This window comes from Lathyrus oleraceus, chromosome 2 (genome assembly GCF_024323335.1).
Source record: "Lathyrus oleraceus cultivar Zhongwan6 chromosome 2, CAAS_Psat_ZW6_1.0, whole genome shotgun sequence".
Taxonomy (NCBI): Eukaryota; Viridiplantae; Streptophyta; class Magnoliopsida; order Fabales; family Fabaceae; genus Lathyrus; species Lathyrus oleraceus.
Window position 1 is genome coordinate 469341482 of NC_066580.1, and position 13331 is coordinate 469354812.

Sequence of the window (13331 nt, forward strand, 5' to 3'; positions counted from 1 at the left end):
GCGTGAGGGCATGGGTGCATGGGTGTGCGTGTGTGTGTGCGTGTGCGCGCGTGTGTGCGTGCGTGTGTGTGTGCGTGTGTGCGTGCGCGTGTGTGTGCGCATGCGTAAGTGTGTATGCGTGCGTGCGTGTGTGCGTGCGTGTGTGTGTGTGTGCGTGCGTGTGTGTGTGTATGTATGTGTATGTGTGTGTGTGCGTGTACGTGTGTGTGTGTGTATGCGCGCGCGTGTGTGAGAGAGAGAGAGAGAGGGAATGAGAGAGAGAGAGAGAGAGAGAGAGAGAGAATGATTGTTCATCGAGAATCAAGTGAGATTGTCTCTTAGAGCGGAAATGATTTCTCATCAGGAATCAAGCAAGATTGCCTCTTAGGGATACAATGATTTCTCATTAAGAATCAAGTGAGATTGTCTCTTAGGGTGGCAGTAATTCCTCATCTAGAATCAAAGAGATTGCCTCTTAGAGTGACAATGATTCCTCATCAAGAATTAAGTGAAATGCATCTTAGGGCTGAAATGATTCCTCATCAAGAATCAAACGAGATTTCCTCATAAGGCGACAATGGTTCCTTGTTATGAACCAGTCAAAATTGGCTTATATGTGTTAGGGATGTACATGGGTTAGATCAACCCATAAAACCCAGTCAAACCCACCCAAAAAAATATAAAAAAAATGATTGGATCGGGTAACTGGGTGGATATGGGTTTAAAAACTAAAAAAAACTCATTAAAAAAAATCGAATTTCGAATAAAACCGGATTCAAACCAAAAATACCCACAAACTCACTAATCAAACATTTATTATTACAATTTTAATGATTTTGATGAATATTAACTTAGTTGTTGCAATTTTAGTCTCTTGAACATTTACTATTTTAGTGAAACATGACTTTAACTAATTTATGATATTCCTCTATGTGTTTATTTTAATGATAATACAATTTTATGGCATACAACTTTACTTTATCGCTAGTATTTTTTATGATAATTTTTATTAGTTGATATTATCATTTATAATTTTATGATTTTAAAAAATAGTAAAAATAGGTTATCTAACTCTTTTTAAAGAAAATATAAATATTGAATATTTTTATGAAAAAAATGATGGCTCATTATTTAGTTATTTAATATTAATAAAACAGAAAAATTATTCGGCAACTCACTGCCCAACCCAACTCAACCCGAAAATTAGCGCGTTTGCGCAAGTGGTTATTTTACCTCACTCATACTAGAGTGTCTTATATGGATTGGATATTGAGTTTTGACCAAAGTCAACCCAAACATACTCATGTACACCCCTAATATGTGTAACATACAGAGAAATTATCATATGGACAAACAAGTTTAAAAAATAGGGTACCTCATAAAAAATGTCTGCTTTTGTAGGGGGGACAGTGATATCCTAATTGTGTTATTAATTGAAAGAGTTTTGAAGATATATACACTGACAGAATGAATATCATCGCGTTATTTGATTAACAAGAATAATAAAGTAATTATAGTAGTACCTCAGATTTACTGAGTTCCAAATTCTGGGAAAAAGATTTCATCCCGATCTTCCAATTTGTATGTTTCACGTGGTAGTTTCTCACATACTCTATATGGTCCTTCCTAATTGGGGAGGACGATTCCAATCCAGATAAGGGAAACCACTTGTCTAAGCACAAGATCGATATTTTTCATGTCGCTTGAAATAACTCTGAAGTTATACCTCCTAGCAGTTCTCTGCTTTGTTATGAATTCCTGAACATGGACAATTTTCGGAACCTCGTTAAGTAAATCATAAGGACATTTAAGTCATGTTTCATTCTCTTTACATACCAAAATACAATTAATTTTGTGTAAGGCGGATAGATACTTTATTAATATACAAAGAAACATTAACACCGACGGGAGCACCTTACCTTTTTCATTAAAAAGTTGTATTTAAGTAAAATAGCACATGACATGGGGAGAAAGTAGAAAACTTCTTTAAGATAGATGACAACAAATGTACCTCGTGTAATTGCTTTGTCCATGAACCTTTGGTTTTGTCCATTTTCTTCGTTTTCCATAAAGGAATACTTTGTTGGCTGACTCGACTTGTCTATTGGCTTGCTGGTGAACTACTGAAACAAACTTCGTCTAGATTCCCAGCTGATGGTAAAACTCTACCATGATTGAGCTGGAGAATTGAGTTCTATTATCTGATTGGTGATCCACTAGGATTCACTTCTAGCTATGAGGTTGGACGTGTTCATTTCTCTAACTAAAGTCATTTCAACGATAAAGACTTCATATTCCGTCTAATTATTGTTGACTTTGGATTCAAACCTCAGAGATTATTCTATGAGAATATTTCTTAGATCTTCCAATACCACCGGAAAGCTTTTGGTGCGATAGTTATGATTCTCTAGTGATCAAACAATATATTGTATAAAGAGTAGTATTTTAAAGTTCAAATTTATGTATAAATAAGGTGGAACTTGAAAATAAGAGTATAAAAGAAGAAGTGTGTTTGTGTATAGAACATGTAGAGATATGTTGATCCAATCATTAATAATTAAATGCGCCTTTGATCAATTTTAGATGTTGGAAATGTATATCAAACCTACTAGGCTAAGTATGGGTAAGACAAGTCTCAAATACAAGGCTTTTGAACTTGAAACACCGAAGCTAAGCATCCAGCAAAGAAAAGATAAAAGGCAAAGGCAATGAACTTATATTAGTTAGTGAATTCACGCAACAACATATAACGGTTTCCAAGATCGAATTTGTGCCTTGCCTACCTACTTACGAACCCACACCAACGTAGTACACAATATTTTAATGTCACTACTTCTCCATAACTACCAATCCTCCTTATTTATTTATATATAAATGTGTGAATTTAAAAACGAGACACGAAATGCAAACAACAGTGCCACGTTTCATTCTCAGTCCAACTCCTAGTTTATTTTTGTCCGCATATACTCATTTATTATTATGCAAATCTATTTCTATTTATGTAGTTATTAGAAGAAAAAAAATCAGAAAATCGCGTTTGACGGTGACATAAATTAAAAAGAAAAAAATGTGAGTAATATAAAATAAAATAAAGGTAAAAGAGAAAATATAAATGCGATTTGTGCTGACGGAATCTGTCGGAAGAGAAACAGAGCATCTAGATCTTACAGCCGAAAGAAGTTTCCTCTCTCTCTCTCTCTCTTCTTTCTCTCTCTCTCTCATCATTATTCCAGACGAGTAATTTACGGAATAACAAAAACAAGTAAATTCAGACATGAATTGTGTTAAACAAACTCATCAAAATTCATCATGAAAGTTCATAATTCAAGCTTCAATATCATAATCTTCAGCTGCTGCTTCTTCTTCTTCACACTCTCTGTATCAATCCCAGTTACAGAAAATGAATCCGATCATCACACAAGAAGAATTCTCCATCAACCATTATTCCCGGCGACTTCAGCTCCACCACCAACCCCCACCGTCACACAACCACCACCTTCTCCCAATAATATTCCATTCTTCCATGAGTATCCAGAAGGACCACCGTCGAATCAGAATCAAGCAGCACCGGTAATATCATCACCAAACGCTTCATCGGCGAATCCAACGGCAACACAACCAGCAAAAGGAACAAAGAAAGTAGCCATTGTGATCTCCGTTGGAATTGTGACGCTTGGAATGTTGTCGGCGTTGGCTTTCTTTTTATACAAACACAGAGCAAAACACCCTGCGGATACACAGAAGCTAGTGTGTGATAACACACAGAGGAACAACGATTCAAATTCAGCTCCTCCAGTACCGTCGAGTTTTCTCTATATCGGAACAGTGGAACCTTCCAGAAGGTCAACGACGGTCAACGATCCCAGAGAAACAGAGAAGCCTAACCGTTCGCCGTATCATAAACTGAATTCCGTTAAGCGATCCGATCGGTATCGACCTAGTCCTGAGTTGCAGCCAATGCCGCCGCTGAGTAAACCTCCCGTCGACGGAAATATCCCGCCGGCGATGTCTTCGTCTTCTTCCGATGAGGAAAGTAACGAGACAGCGTTTCATTCGCCGCAAAACTCTTCGGTAAGTCAAGAAGACGGGTTTTACACGCCGGTAACACGTCTCTTTAACGGTAGCTCGGCGAAGAGAGAGAATCATTCGACGGTTACGCCTCTTCCGTTGTCAAAGAGAACTTCACCGAAATCTCGTCTTTCTGCTGCGTCACCGGATATCCGACACGTCATCATACCGTCTATCAAACAGACTCCAAATCCGCCACGTCAGCAACCGGGAAAACAGTTAACAACCGGAGGAGGACATTCAAGGAAACCGAAATTCTCAGCTCCGCCGCCACCTCCGAATTTGGCGCATCTTCAATCAACAACTAATACATTTTCTCACGTGTCCAAGACTTCATCTGCTCCTGCTCCTCCACCACCACCACCACCTGCTCCTGCTCCTCCGCCACCACCACCTCCACCACCACCAATGACTCGAAAATCATTATCGCCGCCGACGGTTTCAGGATCTTCTGCATCTATAAAGAGGCTAAGTGTAGGAGATGATTCAGCTTTTAGTGTAACAAAAGGTTCAGACTCTGTTCCAGATCATGTTGATAATGATGAGAGTGTGAGATCTTCTTCCGAGAGGTTTGAAGACGAAACCAATGAAACGGAAAGTGGAAAACCGAAGTTGAAAGCTTTGCATTGGGATAAAGTTCGAGCTACTTCAGACCGTGCTACTGTGTGGGACCAAATTAAATCAAGTTCATTTCAGTAAGTATATTTAATATCGTGTTCGAGGTATCCGTGCTTCATTTCTCTGTATCATGTTTGGGATTGTAGTACTTGTTCAATTCAAGTATAATTGTGAATTAATATTACTCATTTGTTTATTGTTGTTGTTTTGTGGTGTTTCTTAATAATAATAGATTGAATGAGGATATGATGGAGTCCTTGTTTGGCTGCAACAATGCAACGAATTCTGCTCCAAAACCGAAAGAACAAGGTGTTAGAAAGTCGGTTCTTCCCTCTGCTGATCATGAGAACAAGGTGTTAGATCCTAAGAAGTCACAGAACATAGCTATACTTCTAAGGGCACTGAATGTGACAAGAGATGAGGTTTCTGAGGCTCTTTTAGATGGTAAGTTGTTTCTTTCTTCCATTCCTTCTTTCCCTTTTTGGAGTATACACTTACTTGCATGGTAGATGAGAAAACTTTTAAGTCACATTTTCTAATTTTGGTAAAACTTTACCAATTGCGTGATTCTAGATTTTGTTGTGTGTTTATGGCGCCATCATCTACAAAGTTGATTCACATAAGCATAGATTTAACTTTTACAGTATTTAGTGATCAATTCAGTTTATGTATGTCATATGGAAAAATTTGTAGAGAAGCATGGCTCAACAACATGAAAACAAAAAGTCTTCATCACTGCATGTGTAATGTAGCATGGTAACATCCACGTGCATCATTATGTTATTTAAAGGAAGGTGCAAATTTAGGTGTTCTTGTACTGGGATTTCAAAATGTGGTAAAATCAAATCCAACTCATATAATGTACTTGAGAAGAATATAAACAAGGACATCTTAATTGATAAACATCTCTAACTCATATAATGTGCAAATTTAGGTGTTTTTGTCTTCTTTTACCAAAGAATTTATGCCATTAAACTAGTTACTGCAATTGCCACCAAAATCAACTACCATGTGTTCTTAAACAAGTTAGATTTGTCTTTTTGTTTTAATGGTCGGTGCTTCCTCTAAAAATAATAGCATTTGAGTTTAGTGAGTGACTGCAGAAGATGTACCCAAATCATTCTCTATGCTTTCTCCATAGATGTCTAAAAGAAAATAAACTTTGAATTATGCCGAATACCAAAAATTAATTAACCGAAACAGTAATAAATGTCTAATATATGTGAAACTAGTAGGATACTCGTGCATCGCAGTAGTAACATTCGATATTACTCAAATGATATATGCTTCATGTGTTTTCACTTTGTCAACATGGACTTATGGGTGGTGTTATTTTTTAATGGAATAGGGAATCCTGAAGGTTTGGGTGCTGAGCTATTGGAAACCCTAGTAAAGATGGCTCCCACTAAAGAGGAGGAGATAAAATTGAAAAACTTCAACGGCGATCTCTCGAAACTTGGATCTGCAGAGAGATTTCTTAAAGCAGTGCTTGATATCCCTTTTGCCTTCAAAAGAGTTGAAGCTATGCTATACAGAGCCAATTTTGATTCAGAAATCAACTACCTCAAGAAGTCCTTCCAAACCCTTGAAGTATGGCTAACTTTCAACTCCTTGTTATCTTTGATTTCTTGATGTCTTCTGACAAACTAACCTATCATTTGTTATTACCTATCTATCAGGCAGCAAGTGAGGAATTAAGGAACAGTCGATTATTCTTCAAACTCCTTGAAGCTGTTCTCAGGACAGGAAACAGAATGAATGTCGGCACTAATCGAGGAGACGCTAAAGCTTTCAAACTCGACACCCTCCTAAAACTCGCAGATATAAAGGGAACAGATGGAAAAACCACGTTACTCCACTTTGTTGTCCAAGAGATCATTAGATCTGAAGGTGCAGAAACTGAACCTGCAAAAGGAAGTATTCCCGAACAAATGGAGTCTAAGTTTAACGAGGAGCAGTTTAAGAAAAATGGATTGCATGTTGTGGCCGGTCTCAGTAAAGACCTTGATAGTGTCAAAAAAGCAGCAGGAATGGACTCAGATGTCTTGAGCGGCTACGTTACAAAGCTTGAAACGGGACTTGAAAAAGTTCGGTTCGTTTTGCAATATGAAAAACCAGATATGAAAGGCAAATTCTTTAATTCCACAAAACTCTTTTTGAAATATGCAGAAGATGAAATAGTGAAAATTAAGGCTCGTGAGAAAGAGGCTTTATTCCTTGTGAAAGAAGTTACTGAATACTTTCATGGGAATGCAGCAAAGGAAGAAGCACACCCTTTAAGAATTTTCATGATTGTGAGAGATTTTTTAAACATTTTGGACTTGGTTTGCAAAGAAGTGGGAAGGATGCATGATAGAATTGTCGGCGGCGCTTCAAGATCCTTCAGAATAGCTTCAAATGCACCATTACCGGTTCTTAACAGGTACAATGGGAAACAAGATAGAAACTCGGATGAGGAAAGCTCATCATCCCCTTAGTATTGTGAATACAAAAAGAAACAATAGCCTCTCAAAATAACTGTGAAAGTAAATGAATGACTTTGCAAATTTAAATTCTCATGAGATAACAGTGAAGGACAATTTTCAGTGAGATAAAACATCAAACATGTTAAATGCATGTTCATGGTGGGGAAGAGAAAGGAGCATACCGTTGAAACGTGCTACAAAGGTTCATGCCAATGCTACTATCCTCATTCAAATGGGAGGTGCAAGAAATGCATCATTTTGTTTCTTCCACTGAAATACGTATGCTACAAGTCAAAATAGGTGCTATTAGATTAGAGACATAGTTCCACATGTGAATGTTTTGATTTACGTAAGAGGCTCTATATGTAATTTTTTAAACATCAAATACTGATAATAAATAGCTGTTTTGCAGCAATTTCTTCATATGTATCTACATTTTAAGGTTTATACTAGTACATTAGGTTTCGTGATTAATTTTCTATTTATTTTTTCTTACTAAAGCAAAGAAATCACTTCAATCAACAAAATGAATCTCTTACTATTTCTAAGCACTAGACAAGCTTTTACCCTTTAATTCTACCAATAATTGTATCAACGAGACTATCAATTCCTTGCACTGGTGATCCAAGGAAAAGAACAAAAGGGGTTTCAAAAGTAAACATTAAGAGGAAAAGATAAGATACTTATGTTGAATAAAGGGAGTGATGGATACTTTAGTAGAGAACTAGCTGTAAATCACCACTGTTTCACTATCCAATGGCTTTGCTAGTCTCTACTTCCTTTTTTCCTTTTTGAGTTGCTCTTTTATGAAGAATCAAATTCTTCACCACATGGACCAACTGTCATTGATATTCGTAGTATCAATTAAGAAAGGTTTCTGAGATAACTCACTCTTTAAAGAAGAAATGTTAAATGGAGTCACAAAACTGACAGAATAAAGTGTTCAGATGAAAAATAAGGTGTTCACATATGGTTCCAAATCGTTGAGACTAAGGTTGCATTTTTTATAACAATGCACACAAGTTAGAAAATCAGAATAGCTTGCATGATGTTGATATTGATATTCTAGTTTAAAATTGAAATGTCATATAAAGGTCCAAAATCAATCTAAAATGTTGATTCGGCCATGCAGTTTATTTAACACATCAGAAAATAAGGCAAGGTGGGAAGAAAGGATTCCTCTGTGATAAATTTTTTACAATAAAGATAGAGAGGAATAATACTTCATCCTTAAGGGACATTTCATACCAACATAATAATACATTCATAAACTTTACAATTTGAACAAGTTTTTATATATCAACTGCTATACTCTATAGTTCTATATTCCTGGGAAACCAGTCATAGTGGCCGAAAGCATGGTGCAATCCCAATTCCTCTTGTTTTCAAGATCTTTTCAACCAATATTGTCCATCTAATTTCATCTTTCTTGCTTTGTTTTGCTAGTCTCTGTCTAAAGTTCCTGAAATGAAAGGATTTGTTATAATTCATCTGAATGATTGAGCTGACTTAAGCACAACATTGGATAAAACTGTTACCTGCAGAGAGGCACTCTACATGAACTTGGATCAGCACAGAGTCGAGAATGCAGCTCCAACAGTTGCCACATCCTTTTGCAATGGGCACAACCTCCTGGGGCTCTCAACTTGCAACCAGCAAAATGGCGAACAAGCAGTTCTAGCCCTTTGCAAGATGTATACCTACAGGGTTGTTGGTTTGCTTTGAAGTCTTTATCATGAGGGCCAATAGTTCGACAACCATCTCTACATATGTGAACAAGAGCTTCCATTGCATCGTATAATTGCAGATAGACCTCTTTTTCGTTCATTTTTCTGATCCTCTCCTTCTTACTCTGATTAATAAGTTCATTCAACAAAATCAATTAGATTGTGGCCTAATTATCGATTGTGTATAATAATAAAAAATGAGAGGCAAAGACAGAGTCTTACATTTTCTTCTTCGATCATTGATTCCAGAAGTTCCTTTTCTAGAATCGGGTGGCTCTGCTTCATTGCTTTCCATCCTTCTGACTCCGAAACAGTTTTGAAGTTTTTTAGTATTTTACGATGACAAATGAGACTGAGTCGCGGTGCATCACACAGTAATGCAAGTTGAAATACATCCACTACATTATCTATGGTGAGTAAACCCAATTCTAGCTTCTGTTCACATTCATGCTTCAAGTGAGGGACCGCATATACATGTGACAGCACCAACAGATGTAGGACAAATTCCTTCATTTCTTCGTTCTCGTAACTATAAAAAAGGGCACACAAAACTCAGCACATTTATATGGTGCAAAATGCATTTCAGCCGCAGCAACTAAAACACAATCAGAAAAGGATTGTTTTAACATTTTCATTTGTTTCAATTTCACATTTCTACTACTTTGAAATTGATATACTTGGGTTTTGCTGATGTAATTAGCCAGGAACTCTCCGCAACCAATTGATATTGTTTTACATTTGCCTATCGGCAACGAGTGGAAGTATTTCAATATTTAATGATGCAATGGCATCTAATTTGAGCAAATATAATTTCAGATAATATTATGAAGCCTGACCCTACAGTATAGGGGGACAAAACTTTTTGATAATTTTGAGATTCACAGGGGGATCAAACATACCAGGAAGAGTACAAGAATCGAATAAAAACTCGTACTGCATCATGTGGAACCCCAAAAATTGAGATTGATCGCCATCGATTGGAACGATTTGCTTGCTTCAGCATACCTCCCAATACAGGAGAAGCCACCGCCTGTCATATAGTATAAAGTGAGTGTTATTCACACCAGTTGAATTCAAGATAACATAAAGATCATTCACGTTAATGTAATGAAACAATATCAGTATTCCATGATGACGGCAGATCATACTACCGTAGTACCATACTAACCATGTCTACTCTAGTTGTTATCTGTATATTAATCAAATCTTAAGCAATGACACTTGCGACCTAAAAACTGACTAGTATTGTAGCTGTACCTGCTAAGCCTATGAAAACCTTACTAATTCTTCAAAGAAGTATGAGTAAAGTTCACGGAAAAACATGTTTTACAATGAAATTTTGACGTAATTCCCCAGTAATATCCATGCATATGCTAAATCAAGTGGGATGAATGAACTTACAATAATGTTAGAATGAGCATAAACAATGCCACTGTTATCAGTATTAATGCGAACATCGGCTTTATAACCTTCATTGAAAAGACGCTCCCACAAATCTCTTGTTGCAGTAGGGACACAACTGCTTCGCCGTCTGGGTGCTAAATTATTCATCACCACATACTCGCAAGGATAACCTGTTGCTGCTGATTGAGGCGAAGGAGGGGGTATGGGAATGGAATTCTTAGGACTCAGGAGTGATTTGCCATCCATGTTAGCCATCAGTTTATTCTTCACTGCTCTGCATAAACATACAAGTCATCAACTTTTTTTGTAATATTTATATAGATAAATAAGGATAAGATCTATTTTTTTTTGTAATATTTATATCGATAAATAAGGATAAGATCTATTTTTTTTTTCTATATAGATAAATAAGGATAAGATCTATTGAATTAAAATAATTGGAGAAGATTATAAAATCTCATGTTTCAAATATTTCCTTTTATTGTATTATTATTTAGATAAGCCATTACACATAGGTTTGGATAAGATTGGTAAATTCCCTTATATATTGATACAATACTGCTGTCAAATAATCATAACTTTTTCTATGTATAACAAAATTGGGTCAATTTTAAGACCAAATACATACTATCTACATGACCCTCTAAGTGGAATGTTCTTAACAAATTAGTCCTTTATGTTTTTTTCAAACAATTTAGTACTTTTATTTTATAAACATTTACGTCAATAACCTTTTAAACACAATTATTACTAAAAAAACTGATGTATTTGTTGTTTACACCCCGTAGGTGAAATGGTGTATTAACTCATCTTATATGTACAAACATTCAACACTATGACTGGTCGACATGTCTTGAAGCTCTTTTATACATTGATGAAGAAATTGTGTGTTTAACCCATCCTATATGTACAAACATTCAACACTATGACTGGTCTATATGTCCTGAAACTCTTATGTATATTGATGAAGACACAATAAATCCTTTTAAAGTTTGATAACAAATTAAAACCTTAACGCACATTCTTCTTCGTGTAAATCAGTCTTAGGATTTGATGAAGATATGTGTAGAATGGTTAAACGCATTGTTCCAGCCATAAAATATAAATAACGAATACAAACTTTTTTGTAACAGAATTTCTTTAGAAGGTTAAAGACGTATAATTATACAGACAAAATGACTAACTTATTACATAAAAAGCTTAGAAGACCAACTTATTCTAGACGCCTAACTTAAAGGATTACATGATGAATTTGGCCCAATTTTTATTCATGAAAAATTGAGTCTCGATTTTTAAAGGTAATAATTATACACATCATTACAGTAAAATGACAACTCACAGTGTATACAAAATACTCTCACAATAGATAAATTAAATCCTAAAGGAAATCATTAATTTATAAGGAAATCCTAATGTCATACCATAAGTGGATAGTTTCATTTTATTATATGATTAAGATAAGTTATTTTACAAATAGGTTTGGATATAACTTTACCACTTTTTTCATTAAGTTATAAATTGTAAGTCATTTCTACATGATATGCATATATATTCCCAATCAAAAAATAAAAAGTGATACAAATAAAAAGTGATCACATCATGTTGTGTAACGTGTAAACTTATCGGAAGAACTATTTTGACGTTACAATTTCAAGGTCAATGGCTACTTGATAAGAGTTAGGAATGAATTCAACTGATGGTTACAATTACATTTACAGGGATCCAATTGCCTATTTACTCAAACAAATATAGAACAGGAAACACAAATACAGAACAAAGAAACAAAACACGGAGAAATGGACATTTTCATCCGTCCTAGAGAAACATGATGTCAATAACTCAACCAAACCAACTATCCAGAAACTAGTCCTCAAGAAAAAATAATGAAAGAAACTTCAATGATCTTATACCTCTTATTGCATGTTTGCATTGACAAAGTTTGACAAAATCACATTATATCAATGTGATTTTGATTATTGACTATGGAGCTTCAATAAAATTCATCTTAATTTCGCTAAACTCACGGTTCCGTTAATCTAATCCAAACATGCATTAAATAAATATCTCAACTATCATCCTGCTAAACTCTTCAACGTTCAAACATAACCATCATTAATTCTATACAAATCTCAACCCGAGGTTCGATTTCAATTTCAATTGTCAATTGCTTGATCTTAAATTAAGAAAATCATCGCCTAACAAATCCATGTGATAATTTTATAATTAATCTATTATACAATCAGAATTAGCTATGAACAAAATCAAAATTCAACAAAAACCAGAGAATCTAATTAAACTGTTTCAGAATTGAATCAAAAAATCAACGAATTCATCGTTCATCAACGGCAGAGTTTCATATGAAAACATAAACAATATAGAGAGAGATTAAAAACGGAAATGAATTGAATGCGATGATTACCTTAATCAGACGATGATCGGCGGCGAAACGACGGCGTTAATCCTGAAATGAAAGTCAGAGAAGAGAAAGCGTGGAAACGGAAAGAGAGGAATAGGGTTTGGGGAATGAGAGTCACCCTTGTTCTTCTCTCTCTCTCATTGAGAGATATCTACGGAAGGATAAATAAATATAAGGGGTTACAACAAAAAAATCTGATAAAGTCGATCTGTCACTGCCTTGTGGCCTGTGGGTGCTTGCTTCCTTGCTAAAAATATCAATTACTGTCACGTCTTCGCCACGCAAATATGAGTTTTGTCATATCTTCATAGATATTTCCATTTTCTGTTTTTGAAACTATTTCTATTGGCTGTCATCTACTCAATCTACTCTCCTAATTTTATTGTTTTTATTTAGACTTAAATAAGTTAATGCTTCCTTATCTCAAAAAAAAAAGTTAATTAATGATCCCTTGCAATATTAATTAAAATTCATTTTTAATCTTTCACAATTTTTTATTATAATTTTTTAAATATGTGAATGTTCCTTAACGAAAGAAGGTAGAATGATATCTCATATGTTTTTGGCACACTGGTCGACAAATAATTAATTACATGGAATACTACAACATAAAATTTGAGTTAAATTATAATAAATATTTTATTCTAATTTAGA

The 13331-nt window shown here is 35.2% G+C and overlaps 2 protein-coding genes across 3 annotated transcripts; one reads left to right on the top strand and one right to left on the bottom strand.

Moving 5' to 3' along the window:
- The first annotated feature begins 3098 nt into the window (after positions 1-3098).
- LOC127120471 (formin-like protein 6) lies at positions 3099-7553 on the top strand. The gene is made up of 4 exons (XM_051050907.1): positions 3099-4742; positions 4898-5109; positions 6014-6255; positions 6345-7553. Exons 1-4 carry the CDS (start codon positions 3289-3291, stop codon positions 7140-7142), a joined length of 2706 nt encoding a protein of 901 aa, XP_050906864.1. The 5' UTR covers positions 3099-3288; the 3' UTR covers positions 7143-7553.
- Positions 7554-8193: 640 nt separating this feature from the next.
- Positions 8194-13086, bottom strand: LOC127120472 (BTB/POZ and TAZ domain-containing protein 4). 2 transcript variants are annotated; one of them, XM_051050909.1, is made up of 6 exons: positions 12681-13086; positions 10259-10530; positions 9757-9887; positions 9080-9386; positions 8669-8982; positions 8194-8592 (listed from the first exon to the last, which is right to left on the bottom strand). In XM_051050909.1, exons 2-6 carry the CDS (start codon positions 10514-10516, stop codon positions 8472-8474), a joined length of 1131 nt encoding a protein of 376 aa, XP_050906866.1. In that variant the 5' UTR covers positions 10517-10530; positions 12681-13086; the 3' UTR covers positions 8194-8471. The 2 variants fall into 2 exon arrangements, with proteins under 2 accessions (XP_050906866.1, XP_050906865.1); XM_051050908.1 differs by having other exon boundaries at positions 10259-10535; positions 12681-13023.
- Between the last annotated feature and the right edge of the window lie 245 nt (positions 13087-13331).